The 25,465-nt window shown below is 39.1% G+C and overlaps 2 protein-coding genes across 2 annotated transcripts in view; one reads left to right on the top strand and one right to left on the bottom strand.

Annotated features, from left to right (window-relative positions):
* LOC143296162 (elongation factor 1-gamma-like) overlaps positions 1–17,248 on the bottom strand; it is a 28,640-nt gene extending 11,392 nt beyond the window's left edge. Inside the window, exons 1-8 of the mRNA XM_076607971.1 lie at positions 17,111–17,248; positions 16,820–16,969; positions 15,998–16,061; positions 15,489–15,631; positions 13,254–13,397; positions 11,676–11,805; positions 10,057–10,178; positions 2,368–2,444 (exon numbers count right to left, since the gene is read on the bottom strand). Of these exons, the coding sequence (XP_076464086.1) occupies positions 2,368–2,444; positions 10,057–10,178; positions 11,676–11,805; positions 13,254–13,397; positions 15,489–15,631; positions 15,998–16,061; positions 16,820–16,969; positions 17,111–17,122 (842 nt within the window). The 5' untranslated portion in view covers positions 17,123–17,248. The remainder of the gene's footprint in view (positions 1–2,367; positions 2,445–10,056; positions 10,179–11,675; positions 11,806–13,253; positions 13,398–15,488; positions 15,632–15,997; positions 16,062–16,819; positions 16,970–17,110) is intronic.
* Positions 17,188–25,465, top strand: part of LOC143296165 (calcineurin subunit B type 1) — a 32,690-nt gene continuing 24,412 nt past the window's right edge. Inside the window, exon 1 of the mRNA XM_076607973.1 lies at positions 17,188–17,290. Coding sequence (XP_076464088.1) covers positions 17,288–17,290 — 3 coding nt within the window. The 5' untranslated portion in view covers positions 17,188–17,287. The remainder of the gene's footprint in view (positions 17,291–25,465) is intronic.

Genomic DNA, 25,465 nt, shown 5'->3' with positions numbered 1-25,465 from the left:
TTCCAGGTCAGTCAGGAACCTCGGTGATGTCCTTGACAATACACTGTCCATGCAAAAATTAATCAGACAGACATGTCAGTCCTGCTACTGTCAACTGTGGTGCATCAGTTCCATCCGGAAATATATGTCCACTGACACAACATCTAGACTTGTCCTTTCTCTCATTCTCTCTCGCCTTGACTGCTTAACTCTCTATTGTCTGGTTTGCCTGCTTCATCCATTCAGTCCCTCCAGCGCATACAAAACTCTGCTGCCCAACTCGTCCTCAGAAAGAAAAGATCTGAGCACATCACTCCTCTTTTGCAACATCTCCACTGGCTCCCTGTCTCACACTGAATAAAGTACAAGATCAGCACTCTATGTTATAGATGTGTTCACAAAACTGCCCCTTACTATCTCTGCGGCTGCCTTCACCTCTACACTCCATCTCGCTCACTATGACTGGCTTCGGATCCACTCTGTTTACGCATACCCAGATTGAAACACTCGACTGTTGGCCGCCGTTCTTTCTCTGTCTCTAGACCTTGCAAGTGGAATGAACTTCCTCTTTCGCTTCACTAAGTCTCCACACTAAAAAAAAAAAAAAAAAAAAGGTTACTGGATCAGTGGTTGATGGTAGTGAGACCACTAGGTAAAACCAATAAGCATGACAGTGAGTCCACTGCATGTTTCTGAATCAAGGAAAAAAAAAAAGCACAATGTGCGTGTGTGTGCTGATTTTACCTATGCATTCACAACTCTTTGTTATCACTTCATCAGTGGATCCTTTGTGATCAGAATCACTATTCCAAAGATGCAGTTCACAAACTGTCATGAAAGCCTCAAGTTTTTTTCCATGGACAATGAGATCAACCAGAAATTATCTTTATTCAAATTAATTCCCTTAACTAAGTTGGGAGTGGGGAAAATTTGAAGTCCATGACGGCTGAATTATCGTAAAGTTCGGTCTATAAGCCACAACTTTTTCTCCCAGCTTCAACCTCAATGACGCAGCTTATTTGAGGATTTTAACGATCCCAGGAGTGTCATGTTCTTGTCTCAGCTTCCCTAAAAGTTCAACTCACCAAAATCATAATTTCTGTCTATGAATTTTTGGATGAGCTTCAGGTTAGTGTATTAACTGTTCACCATTTAAAAATCAAATCCACACACATAAAAGCCTTCAGATCGGCATTCAGGTCTACTCTGCTCAAGCGGTCACCCTCATCATGCTGAAAACGTGACGAAATGCCTATGATGCAGCCTTCAAATTGAAGGCGATTGACCTAGCAGACGACAGTGCAAGCGATGAACCAGCATCGACCTCCTCCTTGTGTTCATGTTCATCAAGTGAAAGTGAGGCTGAAGTCAGTGACAAGATGGCAGAGAAAGCTGCGCTGGTTCTCTTCAATTCGGATACTGAAGACGAAGATTTCAGTGGATTCAGTGAGCAGGACAACGTTGAATAAAATTGACTATCCCAAAATTACTGATCTTATTTTCGTTGTCTTTTTTTTTGTGTGTGTGTGTACTAGCAGTATTTTCGCTTGCTTTTCTTTGTGTCATTTCCGCTTGTGTTTATTTCATAACCTACAGTATTGACAGCTTTTCTGTAGTACTGATATGTGTTCGGGTATCGGTAATAAGTGCGGCTTATAAGCCAGTGTGGCTATTATGTGTATAAAGTTCCATTTTTTTCAAAATTTAGTAGGTGCGGCTTATATACCAGTGCGCTCAATAGACCGAACTTTACGGTAATCTCAATCCCATGCAAATTTTATAAACCCAGAAGCTCAACACAAAAAACAAAACAAAATTGTGATAACAAAACAGACTTACTTTGTTTACATGCTCCAGTTCTGACCAAAAAATGTTAGCTCATGGCAATATGGAACAAACATGCTATAGGCTTCATCAGTGGTTCCTTAGATCAGAATCCACATGTCCAAAGATGCGGCTGATAAAGTGTCATCATGTGAAGCCTTTACTATATAGATACTGAGGTGAATATTCAACTAAGAAGAAGAAAAAAAAAAAGGGGGGGGGGGGGGGTGTCGGAGGCAGGTAATGGGATAAGCAAATTCACTGGGGAGTAAAGTCTTGCAGGAAAACTACCAAACCATGCTGCAATTTTCTGGGTCCAACATCATGGCCTCCACTGGCACTCCTTAAAACAAAAACCATGAATACACCTTAAATAAGCAAAATAGATCAACGGATGATACTGAAATCAGAATATAGCCCATAAAGAAAAAGCATAAACCACTGCATGTTCATTCCAAACCAAGGCAAACTGCACACTGACTACCTGGCAGAGTTCCAATGAAAGCTGGGTTCAGTTCACAACCAACAGTGAAAACAATCAGAATATTCTCATGTATAACTGACCCTTTAGGGAATGCCAGGAAGGGATCTTTTGATTCCTTGGGTTTGGGAGGCTCATCGTCATCGTCATTCTCTGGCTCCTGAAACATTACAATGCACCAAAGTAAGTAACAAATCTGAAAGTCACTCAAATGTAAGTTTTTTTGTGAATGTGCTTTTTGTTTGCTTGCATGAAATCTGCAATAGCCAAGTGGTTCAGGTGTTGGACTTTCATTTTGAGGGTTCCGGATTCAAATCTCGGTAACAGCGCCTGTTGGGTAAAGGATGGAGATTTTTCCAATCTCCCAGGTCACCATATCTGCAGACCTGCTCGTGCCTGAACCCCCTTCATGTGTATATGCAAGCAGAAGATCAAATACGCATGTTTAACCCTTTCGCTGCCAGGAAAATAAGATTTAAGTGAAATCTATTTGCCAGGGTTTTTTCCCAAAAAAACGGGTATAAATTTTCAAAAAATTCTGTGCTCTTTGTTATTGGAGAAAGACCCATAAAAGTATGTATTTTCTGAAAGGGAAATGAATAAAGAATACAATACACATGATGTTTTCCCATTTTATGCATTTTAAGTGACATGCTGTTGCTTTGAAATCAGTGTTTTGTTTTTTGTCACATTTTCAACTTGTTCATTACAAACATTAGTCTGGTAATTTGCACAAAAATATCATTTTCTGGACAAATGGATATCTGCACACACAAAATCATACTAGAACAAGCACAATATAAAAAAAAACTGAAAAAGAAATAGATGCATTGTGACTTCTGCAAGTGATAATATGGACGTGAGGCCACGCCCCCTCAGTCTCCACCCCCCTCCTCTTCACCCCTCTCACACCGTCACTTCATCCAGTTATCATCAGACCGCATTGGCTGAGTGCCAAGAAAATAGCTCATACGGTGTCCTGCTAAAAATTCGGTGACCTGTCGTCTGCTAGAGTTGAACAGCCGGCATCACTCACTGATAGTTATATCTTGGCCACTCTCTAGATTGCTCCCTTTATTTTCTATCAAATCGTCCTATAAATGTTCACCACTGTTTTCTCCTTCGAATTTATGCTCCAATTCTTTCTGAGCATCAGCTAAAGAAAGTAATCTTGGCTGATTTAGTTCGCCACAATCGCATGTCTTGAGCACGGAGTCAGTCCGACATTTTGTTGAGCGAGCAAGGAGAGGAGCCAGGCACAGGCAAAGACTGCGGCCAGTAACCCAACCAAAACGTTCAAATAAAGGACTGCCTTATGACGCAGATGGTGTTTCTAGCTATGATTAGAATCCAGAAAGATTCCCCAAGCTAAAGCTACCAGCATTTTTGTCAACGAACTGAATGCAAAGCAGGGAAAAGTCAGAATATTTCGATGACGAGTTATCTCGTCATTGTGGCAGCGAAGCATACATGCTTGCCATGACGAGTTATCTCGTCATGCAGGCAGCCTAGGGGTTAAGATCCTGTAATCCATGTCCCGTGTTCGGTGGGTTATGGAAACAAGAACATACCCAGCATGCACACCCCCGAAAACGGAGTATGGTTGCCAACATGGCGGGTTAAAATCAGTCATACATGTAAAAGCCCACTCATTTCCATACAAGTGAACGTGGGAGTTGCAGCCCACAAACGAAGAAAAAGTTTGCTTGCTTGTTTACCAAATATTAATCAATTTTTCATAGGTAGTGTGGCAATACTAGTTCATTGGTTTTTATAGAGAAACAGATTCATGCAAGACAGTGAGAGATATAGCTTCATGAGAAAATCAAAACATTCTCCCTGAATTACCCTATCACTGACTTGTGTGTACACAATATTCTGTCAAACAGAACATTATATTTTTTTTGTTTCTGTTTTTTATTTAGTAAAATCAAGAAGAAAGCTGTCTGTATAAAACAGAACACAATACACACCAAACTTGCTTAAAAAATATAAATCCAATTCAAATATGAATACAGTTTCACCACAAAACAGCAAATCTCTCAGTTATGCTGCAAAGAATGTTGAAGCACAATGTAAGGAAATGTTGACCAAACATTGGCAAACTCTTTATAAGAAAAATCAGCATACTTTGACTATCATGTTGAACAGACGTTCAAACTGTCATGCAGACAGACCACATCAGCTACGACTGTTCTGTTCTAGTTGATGTCCCTCCACTTCTTACACATGTGCTGGGAAATGCAGCACACATGCCTTATATGGAGCAATTTGACAAAGTTATCCAGCAGACTGAATATGTACTCACATGTCTAAGAAATAATAGTGTCATATTTAATTTTTCATGCTTTTTTCTCATCTAAATAATGCAGAGAGGTGGTTTAATTGTAACTCCAGTGGGTATACTGTTGGACAGACGTTCAAACTGTGTGCAAACAAATAACCACACCAGTTACGACAAATCTGTCCTATTTAATGTGCCTCCATTTCTTACATGTATGCTGGGGAGAACAACATACATGCCTTTGAAGGAGGCACAGGATGTGTTTTCATATACTGCAACAAGCCAGCAATACAAGAGTTCATAGTTTGAGTAACAAGACTTGCTCAAACAGAAACTCATTATACAGTCTGATTCAGTGATTCCATGCAAGTATTCTGCACTTTATTAAGATTATAAAGTAAATGAAGCCTATGCTAGCTACTGCAACCCTCATAAACCCTACCTATGCATATGCGACTTTGTGGTTTCATATTTCAACATATATGAATCCATGCAAGTCAACCCTTAAATCTAACTGCACATATTCAACCTGACACAAACCTTTATACAGCCTTGTTTCATTTTATATGCACTAGAAAGTGCACTGGCAAACTCAGTGCAATGAGTGATCAGTTCTGTTAGAAAACATCAGCTCCCTCACTCATCAACATCAGCTCCCTCACTCATCATCCATGTTCAGGACACAGGTTATAAAACAGCTATTGTGTGAAGAAGAGAACTAAGATGAAAGAGTTTGGTTTTCTGACAGTCAGTCACATATATGCAGATGAAACAATTTTGTTCCATCTCACTAACTCAACACACAGGAGGATGTTGGACAGATGTTCAAACTGTACGCAAACAGACCACACCAGTTACGACAATTCTGTCCCGTTTGCTGTGCCTCCATTTCTTACATGTGTGCTGGGAAGAGCAGCATACATGCCTTTGATAGAGGGACAGGAAGTTATGAAACATTGGAAAGTATTATTTAATCCCTTGCCTATTACAGACATTGTGGAACCAGAATAATCCATGAAGCACAGGGGACACTACAGTTGAAGAATATTCCCCATCCTCAGACATAAATCAAACAGCATGGCACAGTATGCGAGCTGTTCCCATGTAAGGTCTTGCAGATCAATGATGCAATTAGGACATACCAGACAAATTCATCTGTGTCAAGAAGTGCATGTGTCAGGCATATTCATTTTTCCCCCCTTAAACCTAATACAACCCAAGGAGGTTTGGGTTGCAGTACCTGGAAAATATGCACAAAACATGCCAAGAACAAAGCCGGACACAAGTCACCAATCGGCCTTTGCTCTAAATAACATGCATAAACAGAAAAACTACACTACACATTCAGTACGGCAAGTGATTTAGTTTCACCAGAAAAAATCAGCTCCCTCATTCAAATCATGTGTGCTTAGGATGCAGATTATTAAATGAAAACCAGTATTATCTATATGCCCCTCCCCTTGCCCTGTGCCCCATGTGAAAATGCTAATCCAAGCAAATGTTTTTTTTGTTTTTGTTTTGTTTTTTGACTGAAAAAAAATTAAGAAGAGAGAACTAGTTCCGAATCTCCCTACCCAAATGATAAATCCATTAGGTAATTTATTTTGAATGAGAGTAAAACAGCAATAACCACAAAGCAAACAAGGCATCATGTAAGCTTATTTCTATACTTAGTATAGGAATTAGACCATTTAGTATAGTATGTTGGACAGACGTTCAAACTCAATGCAAAATGACCACATCAGTTACGACAATTGTGCCCTGTTTTATGTGTCTCCATTTCTTACACGTGTACTGGGGAGAACAGTATACATGCCTTTGATGGAGGTACAGAGGGTTGTTTTTTACAATTTCAACAAGCAGGCAATATAAAATCCAGAGAAAACTGCATTTCTACGCAAAGTATTTCACAGATTACTTAGGACTACAAGAGCAGATGAGCACTCCATGATATGAGCCCTATGCGGTTTATTGCACTCATAAAACATTCTGCAAACTGATCTGGAACAAGCACATTCAGTATGGCGAGTGATTTAGTTTTATCAGAAACATCAGCTCCCTCACTCATGTATGCTTCAGGACACAAATTACAAAACAAGCTTGGTTTAGTTTAAGACATCATGCTGTGCAACATCGGACCTGATGACTTCTAGGCAATGTTCAAGGACGACGACTCCTGGCGGTAACTACGCAAAGGGAATACACAAAAGATGCTAATAAACATACAGGTCTCTTCTTTAGCACTATATACAACAGACAGAGATACCCACATCTTACTAAATAGCCATACAAGAGAATGAAATTCAAAAAGCCAATTCCACTGTGTTAGTCAAGCGTGTCCTTTTTTGCCTCCCATGACACAGCACTGACACTGATAATTAAAGTTTGAAAATTATTCGGGCACCTATGATTAACAATTTCAAATTGACCACGTAATAAGTTTTGCTGATGTTTTGACAATAGGACAAGGATTCAGGCATGAGATTGGGAAATTGTGATTGAGTCTGAAAGGTGGGGACCGCAGAAGGCCCCCAGTAGGGGTCCATGGGGCAACGTCCCTGGTGGGGGTCTGGGGGCGAAGCCCCCTGAAGCTGAAGGTTTTTCTCAGTTTCAAACCATAAAATCTGCACTTGCGGGCCACCAATGCTGCTGAGGTATTCCAACCCAGGAGACAAAAAATCAGTCCAATTCTTCCTAAACTGAAGTGTTTTTGCTTTCAAACCTGTAAAAGTCAGCCTTGGGGACATGATTTTCAAAATCTTGTCTCATGTGTGTGTGTGTGTGTGTGTGTGTGTGTGTGTGTGTGTGTGTTGCAACTCTGTATGTGAGAATGAGAGAAAGACAGACAGATGGGCTAAGAGATTGAGAATGGGGATCGGGTGGGACATGGGAGGAAAGAGTTAAAATTTGTGTGTGTGCATGTATGTGAACTACTTTAATGCAACTCTCTGTGTGTTAAACTCTTTTTGTGAGCGAGCGAGTGTGTGTGTGCGTGTGTGTGTGTGTGTGTGAGAGAGAGAGGCTGGGGAATTGTCCAGGAGAGTTTCCTCTAAAAATTGGCCAGGGTCCAGGGTGGCAAAGCCCATGGCTGAAAATGAAAATGAAATTTTCTATCTAAAATTACGTTTAAATAACATACATACCGTGACCCAACTAGTGCAGACTCTGGCAGGGGTCTGACATTCCTGTCCTGTGCAAACTACTATCCGCCTATGCGGAGAAAACGAAAGTAACTACGGCCGATAACCTCCCGGAAGTAGGTAACCTCCCCTTTGTCCCGCTGGCTAGCGCCCTCTTTTGCCGGCAGCCATCATGACTCCTGTTCCTGTGCTCTTAGTGATTTTTAAGGTTTGGGAGGCCTCTCGTGTGTGCGTGTGTGGTGTTTTCAAGGAAAATGTTCTTAGCACACAAGTTTGCACTGTACCAATATAATTGACCATCTGGTCTCTTCAGCGGCGTCTCTGTTCCACTGACAGACGTGTGTTGTTGAAAGAATGGGGGAAGTGGAATGACTGGAGGGAGGAGGGAGTGGGTCTGTGACTGGTTATATCACTTTCAGCAGTCCAGGATTCTCAGTTAGAATAGTGGTCAGTGTCTTGGCTCAATGCTAAAGTTGCCACAGTCACTGACAGTGGTTTTATACCCCCCCTTCCCCTCCAGCCCCCCTTCTCTCACCACTGGTAGCAGACTCAATAGAGAGGGTACGGGTACCTTAGCAAATCATGAAAGTGAAGTCTGCAGTAGGGGGCAAGGTTGGAGAGTGACTTTCCCCCCCTCTGTAAAGGGGAAACAGAATGGACTGTGTTTGTTGTATCTGTGCAAGTGTATGCACTGCTTTCAAATTCAATAGATCTGTGTGTGTGCGCGCGCGCGCGTGTTCAATACAACTCTGTGTGTATATTCAAGAAAGAGAGAGGGAGAGACAGAAAGAGGGAGAGAGGGGCAGACAGATAGATAGATCAGGGGGAAGGTGGGAGGAAAAAGTGCAAGTCTGTATGAGTGCATATATGTGCACTGCTTTGAATACAATTATGTGTGTGTGTGTGTGTGTGTATGTGCGAGAAAGAGAGAGAGTGTGTGTGAGTGTGCACGCGCATGTGCATGTTATTAAGCTCTGTGTGAGCGCTTATATGTGTGCACATGTGCAAGAGTGAAGGAGAGAGAGAGAAAATAAAAAACAGAGTATGTGTATATGTGAGTGCATTCATGTGATTTTTTTCAAAGAGAGACAGGAAGAAAGACAGTGTGTGTGTGAGCGCGCGCACGCGTGTGCATTCAATTCAGCTCTGTGTCTGCATGCGTGTGTAACTTTGGTAATCTGGCTGTAGGTCTCAAATCTAAATAAACTGACTTGCCACTGATGAACTGTCTGTACGGCAGCAGCCTCTTTGTGCGTGTGTGATGGATCGCAAGTGCGCGCCTGAGTGCGCCGTGCTTTTCACAGTGATATCAATGCGTGCCCTGTAGGGATCGTTATCAGCATTTTGACAACTTCAATCGACTGTTAGAAAATTTTCTGACTTCGATTTTGGTGCTCTGGCAAGTCACTGGATCGCCTCTCGAGGGGTCAAGTGACAAACGACGCTTTCGGAAAAGTATTCGGTTTTCATTTTTGACAGATCATCCAGTCGGTAAAAGATACAGAACTGACGGCCCATCGGCTTTTCTTTTTCTTTTCTTCCAGAAAACAGACGCTCCATTTTTAATGTAAATCTGAAAACAGATTTCCATGCCTAGACTGAAGAGTTGCACCCATACAATCTGACACCAATCGCACTTGGCCTCGCCCGCGGCGTCGATTTTGTGAATGGCGTTGCCTACCCGTGAAGTTATTTTTTTGTTCTTCACTTGTTTTCACGATCACATCTTGCCAAGCCCAGCTCCACCTATTTTTCACTCTTTTATCGTTCTCTGCTGCAAAAACCTTCTTATCCTTTGTGAGTTTTCTCATTTTGTCAATGATTGAAAACGATCGACAAAATCAGGTACCTTTGAAAAGTCGTGAAGCCCGCGAGCTAAAGTTTTATAATCCCGACCGAATATGGATAAGCTGAATGATGACAGAGAAGCAACGGAAAACTTATTTTCAATTGGTTCGCTTATCCAAACATGGGGCATCTTGGCAAACACTGTGGGTCTGTCTTGTCGATCGGTCGGACAACATTCGCAAAACATTCATCAGTCGGAAAAAACCTCACCTCTTATCCTCCTCCTCCCTCCCCCCCCGATTTTCTCCACAGATTTACGCGAATATCAAAAATGGCCTCTGGAGCCAGTTTTCAGTCCGAAATCCGACTATAGTTGGAAAAATCTCATGCCTGGGAATGGAAGTGATGGTGAGAAGAATGGCATTTGAAAATGGAATTCACTCTTTTCCGGCCAACAATCCAAAAGGACTCAGTTTACTTGAGCCATGTAGTAGGTTATTTTAGGGGATTTTTCAGAAAATGTTCGCTGTCAGGACTGGTTATTACAAAACATTTCCCACCTTGGCTTTGGGCTTTGCTTTCTCCTTCTTGGGCTCTTGCTGTTTGGGCGCCTTCTCTTTCTTTTCCTTTTTCTTGTCACCTTGCCCACCCTGACCAGCATGAAGTTCAGCATACTTCTTGGCTGAAATGCCACAAGATTCTTATCAAAATCTATTCATTAATTTGATGTCATGCAAAGTGTCAAAATATCTGTAATTCAGTGTCTTAAATCGACATGAAATCTACACAGATTCAAAATAATCATATTCAAATAAATTCTATCAATTATTCTTTATTCTAAATAATATCTAAATGTGTTTTATCATTAATTCTTTCGCTCGCTCAGCAAAATGTCAGACCCCATGCTCAAGTCATGAGATCGTGGTGCACTAAATCATCCAAGATAGCTTTCTTTAGCTAATGCTCAGAAAGAATTGAAGCGTAAATTCGAAGAAAACAGTAAAGGAAATATATTAAATGAACATTTATAGGATGATCTTATAGAAAATTAATGGAGCAATCAAGAGACTGGCCAAGATATGACTATCAGTGAGTGATGCCGGCTGTACAGCTGTAGCAGACCACAGAAAGTGACTGAATTATTAGGACACAGTGTGAGCAATTTTATTGGCACTTGGCCAATGCAGTCTGATGAGAACTGGATGAAGTAACCGCATGAGAGAAGTGAAAAGAAGGTTGGAGACCGAGGGGGCGTGGCTCCACATCCATATTACCACTTGGAGAAGTCACAATGCATTGTGCATCTCTTTTTTTTTCTTTCTTTTTTTATTGTGGTTGTTCTAGTATAATTTGTGTGTGCAGACATTACCCATTTCTCCAGAAAAAGGAAATTTTCTGTCTAAAAGTACATTTAAATAACATACTTACCGTGACCCAACTAGTGCAGACTCCGGTAGGGGTCTGACATTCCTGTCCTGTGCAAACTACTATCCGCCTATGCGGAGAGTTCCAGGAGGTTATTGGCCATAGTTATTTTCGTTTTCTCCACAAAGACGGATAGTAGTTTGCACAGGACAGGAATGTCAGACCCCTGCCGGAGTCTGCTCTAGTTGAGTCACGGTTAAGTATGTGTAATTAAAATTACGTTTAAGTAACATACTTACCGTGACCCACTAATGTGAGTCACGATTAAGTATGTGTAATTTAATATTTTAGTGCATTTTACCTAATGTTTGTAATGAACAAGTTGAAAATGTGACAAAAAACAAAACACTGATTTCAAAACAACAGCATGTCAATGAAAATATATAAAATGGGAAAACTTGTGTTTTGTATTCTTTAGTCATTTATCTTTTAGAAAATATATACTTTTATGGGTCTTTCTCCAATAACAAAGAGCACAGAATTTTTTTTTTTTTAAATATATATACTTTTTGTGAAAAAACCCTGGCAAATAGATGTCACTTAAATCTTAATTTCCTGGCAGCGAAAGGGTTAAGAGCAGGGTACTGTGGATGAAATTTTACTTTGAAAGAAACCTGTCTTTCCCACTAAACAATACAAATAGTAATGAAAATGATACTTTAAATAACAAACAAAATCTTCAAAATTGCTTTGAACAGAAGTTCTCTGTCACTATCCAATGAAGCTGCACTCAGTGCAAATAGCATAGACTTACCATCAAACTGGGCCATCTTGGCAGCCAGAGTGACCTCTCCAACAACAGCCTTCACATTGGGTTGGTTAACAACTGTAGTGAACCAGCGGTTTACATTCTGGAAAGGTTTGCGGAACTCTGGATCCATGACCTGATATCGAAAGACATATGCAAACATTAATGAGTTGAACTGACCAGCAAGACAGAAAAAAATAGGTGAAAGAAGAGCAGAGAAAAAATTGGTAGAAAAAGAAATTCCTAGCACAGAACAGAGAAAGTATAAGACAGACACAGGTTAACAGATGCACTGAAAAGTAGTAGACCATTTTCATTTTCTTCTTCCAATGTAGTGGGCACATTTGATATTAATCACTGGTTCCTGTGACACTTTGTGCGTGACAAGAGCACACCCCGTATTTTTCACCCATTCATTCACATAAATGTGTACTCAGTATTTGAATTCCATATCAGGAATTCATCTGAGTACTGGGTATCAGACACTGGGCTAACTTCTTGAAAATGACCAAACATTTCCATCAAATCAGTATCTACCCAACTGTTGAAACAATCAAGCCAGTATATACGCAGCTCACCTGAAAGGACAATCCAGTAAATATGCAGCTTATCACCCATTCAAACAGTGTATCCTCAGCACACTGACTTCTTGTTCAAGGGAACTAATTGACAGTCTGACTACCCCAGACAGTCAAGTAAAACAAGACCTCTGTGGTCACACACCAGTTACAAACATCTCTTTGATAAAGCATGAAATACATCAGTTCTATACAAGTTGCCTATGACAACACTCTTTTTCTCCTTAGATAAAACTGTACCTGAAAAGTAGAGAACAAATTTCCCCATAGCATTCAGATATTTTACCTTTTAGATTTATTATGTCCAGTTGTTTTGTTCTTGAGTTTGGATAAATTCAAAGCTTTTGACTACATATCATATGAAACCCAGCTCTTTACATGGCACCATACCCTAACATTTCAGGTATCTATACCCAGCATACATATTGTCTCTACAAATACTTAAAAAATGCATCATATTTCTTCCATGTGTGTGTGTGTGTGTGCATGTGAGCATGTGTTACTATCTGAAGCGTTATTGTATTTGTAGAAGTCTGAAATCACCATAACAATGTTTCATCATTATTATGATCATGAAATCTGGATTAAACTGCCCATTGTAGTGTTACTTGTGCCATAATTTTAGCTCGATTCCCCAAATGATCTAAGCATGTTTGTGACCTTTTACAAGTCTTCTTCAGACACAAAACATGAGTGTCAAAGAATCAATAAACAGAAAATACGAAAAAAAAAACCCAAAAAAACAGCCATATGAAGAGCACAGGATCAGTAGTCAAGATGGCTGCTGGAAAAAGAGGAAGCTAGTCAGGGATAGAGGGGAGGTAACCTACTTCCAGGTGGTTATCGGCCATAGCTACTTTCATTTTTTCCACATAGGTAGGTAGTAATTTGCACAGGACAGGAATCAGACTCCCTAGTGGGTCACGGTAAAGTATGTGTAGTTAAATGTCATATTTTAAGAAGCCTTCATGCTTTACATAATAGCACTGCTGTGATTCACACTTACTTGTTCATACAGCATGAGCAGGTTGCAAGCAAGACTGATGTCAGCCTGCGTGATGCACTCTCCCACAAGGTAGGTCTTGGTCAGCAGGTAATTGTCGAGCACAGTCAATGCCTTTGTCACCTGTGCTTTTGCACGCTCTGTTTCCTGTGATTAAACAGAATCAGACCTGCCAAACCGTGATGTAAGATATGGGAAATGTGTTTTGTGGGGAATAAGTGTTGAAGTTGAAGGAATTATTCTGCTGATATGGCATATGCAATCTCATGTACAAACAGACTTTTCAATTTCAAAAATTTTTAACATTGTAACTTTACATTATTTCAAAAAGTAAATCTTTTAAGTTCAGTGTCACGGCTAACTTGGGCATTTATTTAAATGAACCAATGCAACTCTTTTTTGTTGTTGCATTTCTGCAGCGAACTGACACAAATTAGATTACTTGCCCAGTCCTTTGTGCTTGGTGTCCAATTCATGATGGAATGGAAACCAGTGTGAATTTTTCTCAAAAGACACAACCTTTACATAGGCTGAATTGCTCGCTGGACTCAGCAGCACTTCCATCATTTTTCCCAATATTCCTCACAATGCTTTTGATTGATTCACTTTTTCTTTACTTCTTTACAACTAGTGACTCACTCTCCCTTCAACATAATGGTGACCAAATAGATAACAGGAACTGAGGATTGGCAACTTTTGACAGACACTGTTGCATACTGACTGGCTGAGGAGAAAATTGGTTGACAGTAAATGATGGCAAAGGTTGACTATCCAGTAAGTCAGAAGTGCCATCACAATTCTGACGTTATACAAACAAGGTCTCTCTCTTCTTTTTTTTTTTTAAATATATATCTGTACTGAGGAATGGAACTCACTGCCACTTAACATTTGCCACATCAGATCAAAACAGACGTTCAAAATAGCATTTAGGCATATCTATTTCAACAGCATAACGAACAATGAACACCTCTCTCTTCATTCACAGGTATGTGTACTATTGTGCCGAGACCATTGTTGTACTGTCATTAGTCTTCTGTGTTCATGTTGTTACCTTTTCATAATTTGATTCCTAGTGCTTTCCCTGCTGTGATGAGTAATGATGTGCATGAGAAATATTTTTTGTTTGTGCATTATGTAGGCTGTGTGAGGAAGTGTTATTTAATTCTTACTTCAGATGCTCAAAGTATATTTTTTACATTGGTTACTTTTTTATGAAGTGGATGTGATGTTTTATTTTACCCAAGTAGATGGAGTTAATATTTACATTATTTATCTGTGCAATGTGTAGTTCATCTCAATGTTCTTTTGCAGATCTCTAAAGACTACTGATTCTCTGTGTCATGTTTCTTTTTGGTAGATTTTTAGCAGTGTTTGTGTGTTAAAGTGTGTGTGTGTTTGATGTATCATTTTATGTGCTGTGAATGATCTGTGGGAGATCAATCATCCATCTCATTATCAGTACTATATTTTTTCAATGTTATATATCTGCTTTTACTGTAAAGAACAGTGAGCCTGATCCTGACAGTGGGGAACATTATATAAGCAGTATCATTATTCTTATCATTATCTTTGTTTTTTGTGGTTGCTTCCGCAGATTAATTTTCGTCGTGTCAGAATGAAGTTAGGCAATAAATTTCACAAAAGGCTGGCAAGTCTACATTTGTTAAGCAGTTGACAGAATAAGTCCAAAACAAGTTCAATCTTTACAAAGGGAACAAATAATTTTCTGGCACCACTGGAGCTGAAGTACAGTACAGTCCATTGAACCAAGATATGCTTCTGGCATTGCTTTCCATCCAATATAGACAGAATATAAAAAAAGCTTTATAAAACTAGCATAATTATGCAGCATATTAACTTTTATTGCAAAACAAAGGCAGTTACTGTTATCAGGAACTCATATCATGGGCCTAAAACAATGCTATCCAATTAGATACATAATTTAATAAAAATCTGTACAACTTTCTTGAACATAACGCACATCGAAGGATCAGTTACTGCAGTAAGAAACAGGATCGATAAATGGAAAAAGGGATTTTTTTTTTCTGCAGAGATATTCTTCAGGGTGGAAAAACCTCCCTCCATTCTTATCAACGGTGGGCAAGTGAAGTGTTTTCATCAAAGAACACCAGCTCCCTCACTTACCCTTAGTGTTCATTCTCGTCACAGAGAACTAGAAAGCATAAACAGGATACCTATCTAGTGTGCACAAAGTAAATACCATAATTGAGATTTTACCTGTTTGTTGAACTGGGTGATACCCAGACAAGGGAAGACCCAAGTGCAGGCGGACGGCAGGATTTCATTGTCAGCAAAGTTAATCCACTGCTGAACCTGAGCAGCTGCCTCTGGAGTTTCTCCTTGCAACTGCTTATTGCCCACTGAAAGAAGTCCCTACTGATATACACTTTCATATTCACTTCTGAAAGATCAGCCAATTCACTAAAACATATCATTTCACTATTCTGTCCTGTAAGATGACCCTGGCTGAACAATGGACCAATGGGTACAGATATAGTATGAATAACACTGGTCTAACAACCTCATACCTGCTGAACACTGAAAAGGTCATACCTCCCATGCAACCTTTTATTTCTTTCACACCAGATTGAAAAAGGCCCAAACATCATGATACAAAACTGTTTCTGATCCTCTGAATTACAGTTACCCCTTATCATTACATAAATACTCCATACAGCAAACACTACTCAACATGAAATGCAGCACCGCTTAAGGACTGTACATACCATATTGGGCAATAGCATTGCTTTCAAAGAGGTTCAGGCCATTCTTTGATGTGAAGGCAGGCACCTGAAATGATAATATACTGAGACATGACAAAGCTGACAGCAACCTAAGATATACATCATATAGGTCCATTTCTATGACTATCATTTATACACATACTAAGTCATTGGTCTGCCACGTAGAATCAAAAATACTGTCATGGAAAATTTTTAAATCCCACTGTTCTGATGACTAATTGTCAAAATAGTTCTCAAAAACTTAACATTTCTTTTTAAACTGTTGTTTTCATAACTTTTTTATAAAACGTTACGGTTACTGATGACAAAGTCCTGCTGCAAAAAACAAACAAAAAAGTGCATCCAGATCCTGAAATGGTTGTGTGTGCCAAAAATCTGCTGAATCCCACATCCCCTGAAACAATGTGCGTGCGTGCCTGTGTGTGTGTGTTATTGTGTGTGTGATGGGAGAGAGGGTTTGATGAAGATAGGGCATTCTGGTGTGGTACTGAAAGTCTGTTCTGTGTTCAACAGCAGACTACAAAGATTCAAGTCAGTAATTAACTACTGGAAATTGTTTTAAACTGATTGTCAAAATGAATGTGCATTAGTGCTGTCAAACATCTTTCACTTGTTTGTCCATACCGCCGCAGTCTGAAAAATTGAATCCTCGATTTACAAGACATGATCGGAACTGGACTTTTCTTTTACACGTATTAATGTACCCGGCACACGAAAGATTGAACTCCAGTTCAAGATTGAACCTGAACATTTCTGACGAAAACACAATTATGAAAAACAAAAATGCATGGCAATGTAGCTCACCTTGCCAAGAGGAAATTTCTCCAGGAAACTGGGTGACTGATTTGTCTGTCCAAACTTGAAAGCTGGATCTTCCTTCACATCAGCACCACTGTACCGAGCGGCGATAAGGGCTTTGTATGCCCTGAAGTTTTTTGGGTAGGAATATAGAGTCTGAAAACAAAGAAAAAATCAATATCGTTAACTCATTAAATACTTAGTATTAAGAAAAAAAGAAAAGCGTACATATGTCGTACTTTTATCATTTACTTCCACCGATCAAGAGCGATTTCGTATGGGGACGATCACGCTTACCCCGGCCGCCATCTTCTGCTACACGGAAAAGGAAGTAGAGAAGTAGTCTGCTGGACTCGTGGTTGCGCATGTACACATTTGCTGCGAGGCGAAAGACCCGGATGACATTTCCGACGAGAAAAAAAGATTGGCGTAGCTGAGGAGAAACCGTAGTCAGCTTGACTGAAATCGCCGAAAATGGTCAGTTTCTCTTTTCCTATTTACGTTGTCCATGTAAGGTTTTAACCTTGGATTTTTTCCCCATATATGTGTGATCAGTGCTAGAGTATATGAGTTTTCAGCTGCTGGACTGCCAAGTCGAACCATTGTTGGTATCTTATCTGTGATCTAGATGTGGTCTGCGGTTGACATGATAACTGGTCGTCTGGTTTTCACCGTTCGCAACCCCTCCAACTGTCGATCGAAATCCCACAGTGTATTCCAAACGCAAGATCTTGCTTTCAGTCTTTTACTTTTTAATTTATCGTGCACAGTGCAGTAGACTCGAGAAATAATAACGCGAGATGTCCTTAGAAATTGTACAGTCCAGACTGTTCTTTCGGTTTTCATACGTCGTTTGTCAAGTTATTGATGTTGATCTTTTTGGTAGTAGTCTTTTTCTTCTTTCTTTTTTACTATTGGTTTGCAGAATACTCCTATTGACAAGTCTGATGTTACACTTATGCACAATGCTTCCGTGAATCTGCATACTTAGGTATATACTTTACATAATGAAAAATCATTGGGTAAAATTTTTGCTGGCGGATGTTAGTATACGGACGCATCTGCATCACCTGTAGTACGTGCAGGCATTATCCACCCACTTGTTTTATACAACCATGAGCTTGTCCATGATAGACAGGGGTTTGCACGCACTGTGTGAGACTTGAACTTCTAACCTATGCAAGCTCAGAAACCCACCACAATGAATGCCAAATACACCATGTGAACACCAACACAACAGCAGTGATCTTCAAATCTTGACTCTCCCTCCCCCTCCCCCCTCCCTCCATCACCTCTTCTCTCTCTCTATCTCTCTCTCTCTATTGATTGCCTTATGCTTTTATGGGTGTGCACAAACACATGTTTTTGTAATGTATATTTCTTTATAAATCTTATTTTAATTACACATACTTAACCATGACCCACTAGAGCAGACTCCAGCAGGGGTCTGACTTTCCTGTCCTGTGCAAACTACTAACAGCCTGTGCGGAGAATCTTATATAACGTCATCTCTGTATTTGTCTCTCTCTCTCTGTGTCTCTGTCTCTCTCCGTCTCTCTCTTTCAGACTTTTTTTTTTTTTTGCTCCCACAGCTAATTAAATAGTGTTATTTATATTACTTTTTTTTCCTTTTTTTTCTTTTTTGTAACATGTGCATACTTATTTTAGTTCATTTTGTGTGTGTGTGTTTTGTTTTTTTATTGGGGAGTGGGGGGGGTCTTTTATTTTTTTTATTGTTTATTATTATTTTCTTTAATTATTTTTTTTATTTTTTATTATTGATCAATCATTATGTTGACCAATGTTAATTTTCACTTTTTGTACTCTCTCTCTCTCTCTCTCTCTCTGACCCTTATATCTCTCTCTTATTCTCCTGTATTTAGTGTTGTAAATGTCAAATTACCATTCATGTATCCATGACTATGATATGCATGCTGTACTGATATAATGATTCCCCCATTTGTTTATGTTACTGTTTCCCCTTCTAGGGCTGCATGAAAAAAAGCATTATTTTGCTTACTGTATTACCCTCAGAAAATAAAATTTATTCAGTTCAGTTCTCTCTCTCTCTCTCTTGGTCTCAATGTTGTGTTAGTATACATGTCATTTAAGTGGCTTGGTGTTAACAGAATTTAGCTAGTTCAGTGAAACTTTATATGCAAAAGCACAATTTTCAACTGTTACAGAACTAGTAGAGCTGGTAAAAACTAGTGATGCATTACATAGTAGAATCTGTTTCAGTGAGTATGACAAAGACAGGTTGGAAAAAGTCATTAGGAAAGCGGGTGGGGTGGTGGGTATAAGACAAGACACCTTTAGCGACATGCACAATAGAAAACTGACTGACAGACTAATAACAATTTTGACCGACGTAAGACACCCACTACATGATGACATTAATAGCAGAAGGTCAGACATAAGTGGTAGGTTTAGAGCTCCACGCGCAAGAACATCTCGATACATTAATTCATTTATTCCTACAGCCATTCGCGCACACAATCAAAACATCCAATACACTAAGTGAACCCTCCCACCCCCCAAGCCCCCTCGCCACAGCAACACCTGAACTTCACCAGCAGACGAGTGTATGGGAGCAGACATTATGCGTGCATGTGGGACTGAGCGGGTGAGCACGGGCAAGCAAGCATTTGTGTGTGTGTGTGATCGGAAGTGATTTTTAAATATTTTCTTATTTTACTTGGATTTCATGTATCTTAATGTTAATGTTCTAATCTTACTGGCGTGACATATGTTATGTGCATGCATACGTTGTTTGTGTGTGTGTGCGTGTGTGTGTGTGTGTGTGTGTGTGCATTTTACTTATATATACGATTTATTCCCTTGATGTTTTTATTTATGTATTGTTGTACAATACCTTATGGTCTTAACGTGTGTGTGTGTGTGTGTGTGTGTGTGTGTGCATGTGGGTGGGTGTGTGGGTGGGTGTGTGTGCGTGCGTGCGCGCATGTCATTTTTAGTAATCTTATACCCTTTTTTGTTGTTGGATGTTTTCATTTGTTAATATTGTTGTGCAATACCCTATTGTCTTAACATGAGTATGTGTGTGTGGGGAGTGGGGGGGTTAGTATATCGTCAGCTATTGGGAATTCTTATTTGACTAGTTTTAATCTCTTCTTATGTTGCGCATGATTTTATGCCAGTGTTTACAATGAGCCTGTGATTGCACAACTTAATTTCCATGTGGATTAATAAAGTGTTTTTGATTTGATTTGATTTGATTACATAACACTGACAGTCACTTGACAGAAGTTTAATTATTTATGAATTGCAAGGGATTTTTGTATTTTGTATACACCCCATCCCAAAACACACACACACATACACGCGCACACACACACACAGTCTCTCTCTCTTTCTCTCTCTCTCTCTGTCTCTCTCTCTTGCTCACAAAATCTCCACCTTGCACAAGTTGCAGTTGCAGCTCCTCATCCACCAAAATATGATGGATCCACGACAACAGTTCTATCCAATTCCTGTCTGGCTGGCTGCCATATCATTTATACATCCTTTCTTCCCTCTTCCCCTCAATCTTCACAACCCCCTCCCCGCCCCTCTTTCTATCTGCCATTAATCCTTTCTGTACCAGAGAATTGTGTATATGTATGAAATGAAGTGTTCTCCCCTTCCCCAGAAATTTTAATGTTTCAGGGTTGCTGTTTTATTTTGTTTTTTGTTGTTGTTTCTGTGTGTGTGTAGTTTTTCCAATTGTAGCAGAAAAACTAATTTAGTAATTAAGTATGGAACAAAGGAAAACTTTTTTTCTTTTTTTTTTTTTTGGAAAGCATGGATTTGGATTCTAAATCCGTTTTTTTTTTTTGGGGGGGGGGGGGGGGGGGGTTCCCCAACTATCATTGATGTAGATAACTATTAGAGCATTTCAAAGTGAAGACAGTTATTTTGATACGTTAAAAAATCTATTTTAACCTCCACAGAAAGACACCCAGAAAGAAAACAAACAAACTACTGCTGGAAATGGCATGCTTAGTGTCTGATTATGCCTGTAAAAGAAAATTAAACGGCTTATTAATTTAAGATGACAGTCAGTGAATTATAACACTTCCAGTCTTGTACTTACAGCAATGACATACGTGGCTTCGGTCAACATGAAAAATCAATTCTGTTTTGAGAAATCAGGTCATCAAGCTTTTCTTACACCTAAGAGTGTCCCCCTGAAGAGGAGAGCGTACTTTGATGATATTCCCTTCCCCCTGGTTGATGGGTTTGGAACACACCCTAACCACACCCTCTGGCCTTCAACCTATTGTCTTACACCACTCCTATATCTCTCCTACCCCTCTTCTCAAATTACATGAAGGTACCATGCCTGCACTGTCAGTCATCATCACTTGCTCAAAAATGGTCTGATTGATCAGATGGACTGAAGAAAGTGTTGAATGCTGCTGTCAATCTTGTCACTGTCATTGTCATCACCTTTGAGCTTGAATCAATCATGAGTCAAGACAGACCCATCTCTCATTGTCATACATAATCATCAACGCAGCTTGCAGAGTTGCCAAAATTGGCTGAATGGGACCACTGTCTTCATTTTACTAAGTGCCTGACACCTTTTTGGCATGTGAGGCAAACCCTCTTTACACAGGTGCTTCCAAGTGGTTCAGTTAGCAAATCATTATTGAGAAAAAATGGGTCTTCCACCTGATGAATGCTCTCTTAAATAGTATGTTTATGATCCAGAGTCTGTTCATGTACGTTGTATTTTGAACCAAACTGTGAAACTGATAAAGGAAAAATCAAAATACATGCAGGACGTCAGTGTATGTCTTATAGTCACTGTGGCAATGCTTTTTGCAGGACTTCCGTTGGCGTGTTTTAGGCACTCCATTTCAACTGCTTGGGGGAAAAAAGTAGGGGGTATCAGTGCATCCTGCATTATAATAGATTATATAACTTGTTGATGAATTATTCATTTCAAATAAACAATACATCATGACATCTTTTTAAAAAAAATGAAGTAATGTAAATAAACAAAACTAAATTGTTTGAGTTGCTTAGTCATACGTGTACTGATTTTCATCTTATCGGGTGATAATTGCTATCCAAAGGATATTCTCTCTCTCTCTCTCTCTCTCTCTCTCTCTCTCTCTCTCTCTCTCTCTCTCTCTCCTGGAAAAATGCATTGTTACATATTATGAAGAAACTTCGTTAGTTGAATAATAATTCTTTGAAGCTATTTCTCAAATTCTTTGATGTGCAGATACAACCTATTGTGCTATATAGTTTAGAATTGGGGGGGGGGGGGGGGGGGGGGTCAGATAGAAAATTGATTATGCATTGTGAGTCTGTTCATTTATTTGAGCTTAAAAAGTTTTTAGGGGTTGAAATGAGAACTCTCAATAATTTAGTATATGGAGAAACTAATAGGCACCCAATCTATATTAACTCTGCTATTGCTATTAGATGAATTTGTTACTGGTTAAAGGTATTAAAAATGAATAATACTTGACTGCCAAGTAAATCTTAGAATATGCTATATGATTCAGACTTAAAAGGCAAAACAAATTGGGTATCAAATGTACAAATGTGTTTACGTGAACTTGGGCTTGGGTATGCATGGGAATATCAAGGAGTAGGGGATGAAATTAGATTTGTGCAAATTCTTCATCAACAGTTGATAGACTGTTGGTGGCTGCGAAAGATTTGATATGTATCAAATTTATACCTCTAATCATAATTATAGTGAAGGGATACCTTTTGTTTGATATGAACGGACACCTCAGACTTACTTTGACCAGATTTAGATTTGGAATTTCTGAAATAAACACACACAATATCGTTACAAAGCAACATGTCATTCTGAGCTATTGTACAAGGAATCTTGTTGACTGACTTACGAATCCAATTTATTCCCCCCAAATGTTATATGTACCCATCCTTATTTATTTGGGCTATGTTTATTAATGGCATCTAACAATGAAATTATCGTACATAATTTTCTTGTGTACCTTTATAAAGCACTGCAATTAAGAGAGACACTTATTTCTTAGATTCACCGATAGTTTGTGTGAAAGATGTTCCGTTGTTTTGTTTTTTACCAATTGCAGTGACACATGTAAAACTCTGTTATTACCTTCTATTCATTATTTTCATATGAGGCTATGACCTTGATTGAATAAACCATCTCTCTCTCTCTCTCTCTCTCTCTCTCTCTCTCTCTCTCTCTCTCTCTGTCTTTGTCTCTCTGTCTCTGTTCTTGAATAATCCTTGACTGAAAAACTTTGTGAGTTTTGAGTTCTCTCTTTGCGGTAAATTCACTGTTGAGTTAAGGGACATAAATATATAGTATATGTAATTAAATATGTAGATATATAGATATACATATATAAATTATCCCTAGGACATGTATAATATTAAGAATATTAATGATATAATTTATATTTTCTAGCAAATGAGTGTACAATATGACCACAGAGAAGTGAAGGGCTTTCTGTTTTATAAATATCCAGTGTTCATGATATGTTTTCCATCCCTTCTGTCTCAGAAAAGGAAAGAGCAGGCCTGGTTGTCCTGACAGCTTTCAGTCTTATTCAGATATTCTTCTTGTCGAAAGTTTCTAGCTCTGTACACTCATACTTTCATAGCCATTTGATTTCAGCCTGTCTCTGTCTCTGTCTCTCTCTCTCTCTCTCTCTCTCTCTCTCTCTCTCTCTCTCTCTCTCTCTCCCCCCCCCCCATCCTCAATCCCTCCCTCCCTCCCTCCCTCCCTCCCTCTCTCTCTCTCTCTCTCTCTCTCTCTCTCTCTCTCTCTCTCAGTGCACAGGCATGCACATGCTCAGGCATTTTCTGCAAATAGTTGTTTGACTTTCTACCTATTCCAGCTTCAGCGCCTAGCCATCTATTACCACTGTAAGAGTGATTTCAATCATAACTTGTGGCTGAAAATGTGGGTGATGCAGTGCTAAAATCAACAACAGTCATTGACTTTGCAAGTGTGCCTGGCACAAGTGGCAGGCTTACCTAAGAAGTATTGATTTCCTGCATGAAGCTTTTGAAAGCTAGGTTGTTGCATGCTACTGTTTATACTAGGAACTGTTGCCAGCTTTGTATCAGACTCCATGCTGGCAGCTTATATCATTATATGTTCATCTTTACAGAAACAGCTTTCATTCATTAAATTTAAAACACTATGTTTTTTCTTGTTTCCCAGCATTCAGTGTCAGTCAATGTTTGTGGGCAGAAAAAATCGGTAAAGGATACTTGAAACATTTCTAATGAACAAAATCACTACTGTTGAGAAAACCAGTCGCTTATTAACAAAATAAGTAAATCTGGACAAGTTCACTTTTAAGTTTTATTAAATTTTCTGAACCTCTTTTGCATCAGTTACACTGGCTTCCTGTAGAATCCCACATTCACTAACTTGCGACACTTGCCTTCTGACATTTTAATATATCTCTTCCCTGTATTGGAAACGTATGAACCATGCAGAAGCTTGAGATCCATTTATGAAAAGTTACTTTAGTTAAGTCCCAAGAAATAATTTAAAATGTGCAGGGAAAAGCCATAGGTCTTTACTCTTTTAAAGCTCAAGTACCCAAGTTTGGAATTCTTTACCATTGTCCCTCATAAATGTTCCTGATCTCCAGTCCTTTTCTGCCAACATTTCTGAACTCAGTACAATGGATAGTCCAAAGTCTGTTCGCCAAATGGAGTTCTGTGCTAGAGATTTTAATGCTTATGTAATCCAGTTTCAATGCAGCTGATATTTAATGTGTCTGGGCATGTGTGTGGGTGGGTGTGTTTTATTGAATGTATTTCATTTTGATCTGAGCATTATTTACTTCTTTTTTTTTTTTTTTTTTTTTTTTAATTGTTTGATGGATTATGTTCTTTGATTCTGAACTGTGAACAAATTGGATTGACAAAGAGCTGTTGTAATGTTTTTATGTGATGTAAGGTGCCTAGAGCAGCATTAGAGACAGGATATCGCGTCATAGAAAAGTTAAGTCCTATTGTTATTATTATTAACTATTAATTGTTTTATGTTTGTATGTGTTTCAATACATAAAGTACTTAATAGTAATATAGATGCATGAAAAGACATAATGGACTCAAGTTCTCCCCCCCCCCCCCCCCCCCCACTGACCCCCCACCCCCCTCCACCACACACACACATATATACACACACATTATTTCAAACCCATATATTTTGCAGTTATATAGGCATACAATACACAGAGAGGTTTAGTTTAATCTAGCCACAGAGATACAAGTTTCAACTATGGAGGGGGGAAGACCAGAGAAATGTTTTTGTTACACTACAGAAACACGATATGTGATTACAGTTCTTTTTCTGCATCAGATGGTCCAGTCAAAATATTTCCACATTTTTTCTTTAACAGAATTGTTTACATGAAATGTTTTGAACATAGGAATTGAGTTCACTACTTTTTCCTATAAATTGAATATAAACTCATCATTCATCAAGATTTTGGGGTCTACTGATGTTCAGAAATTGGTGTCCAGATCATATCAGTTCACAGTTACTGAGATCCATGATATAAAATATGTAATTAAATCAAAGAAAAAAACTCTCTCTCTTCTCTCTGTCTGTCTGTCTGTCTGTCTCTCTCTCTCTCTCTCTCTCTCTCTCTCTCTCTCTCTCTCTCTCTC

The sequence above is a fragment of the Babylonia areolata genome, chromosome 21 (genome assembly GCF_041734735.1).
Source record: "Babylonia areolata isolate BAREFJ2019XMU chromosome 21, ASM4173473v1, whole genome shotgun sequence".
NCBI lineage: Eukaryota > Metazoa > Mollusca > Gastropoda > Neogastropoda > Buccinidae > Babylonia > Babylonia areolata.
The sequence above is the reverse complement of the archived record's forward strand: the minus strand, read 5'-3'. Positions and strand labels throughout refer to the sequence as shown.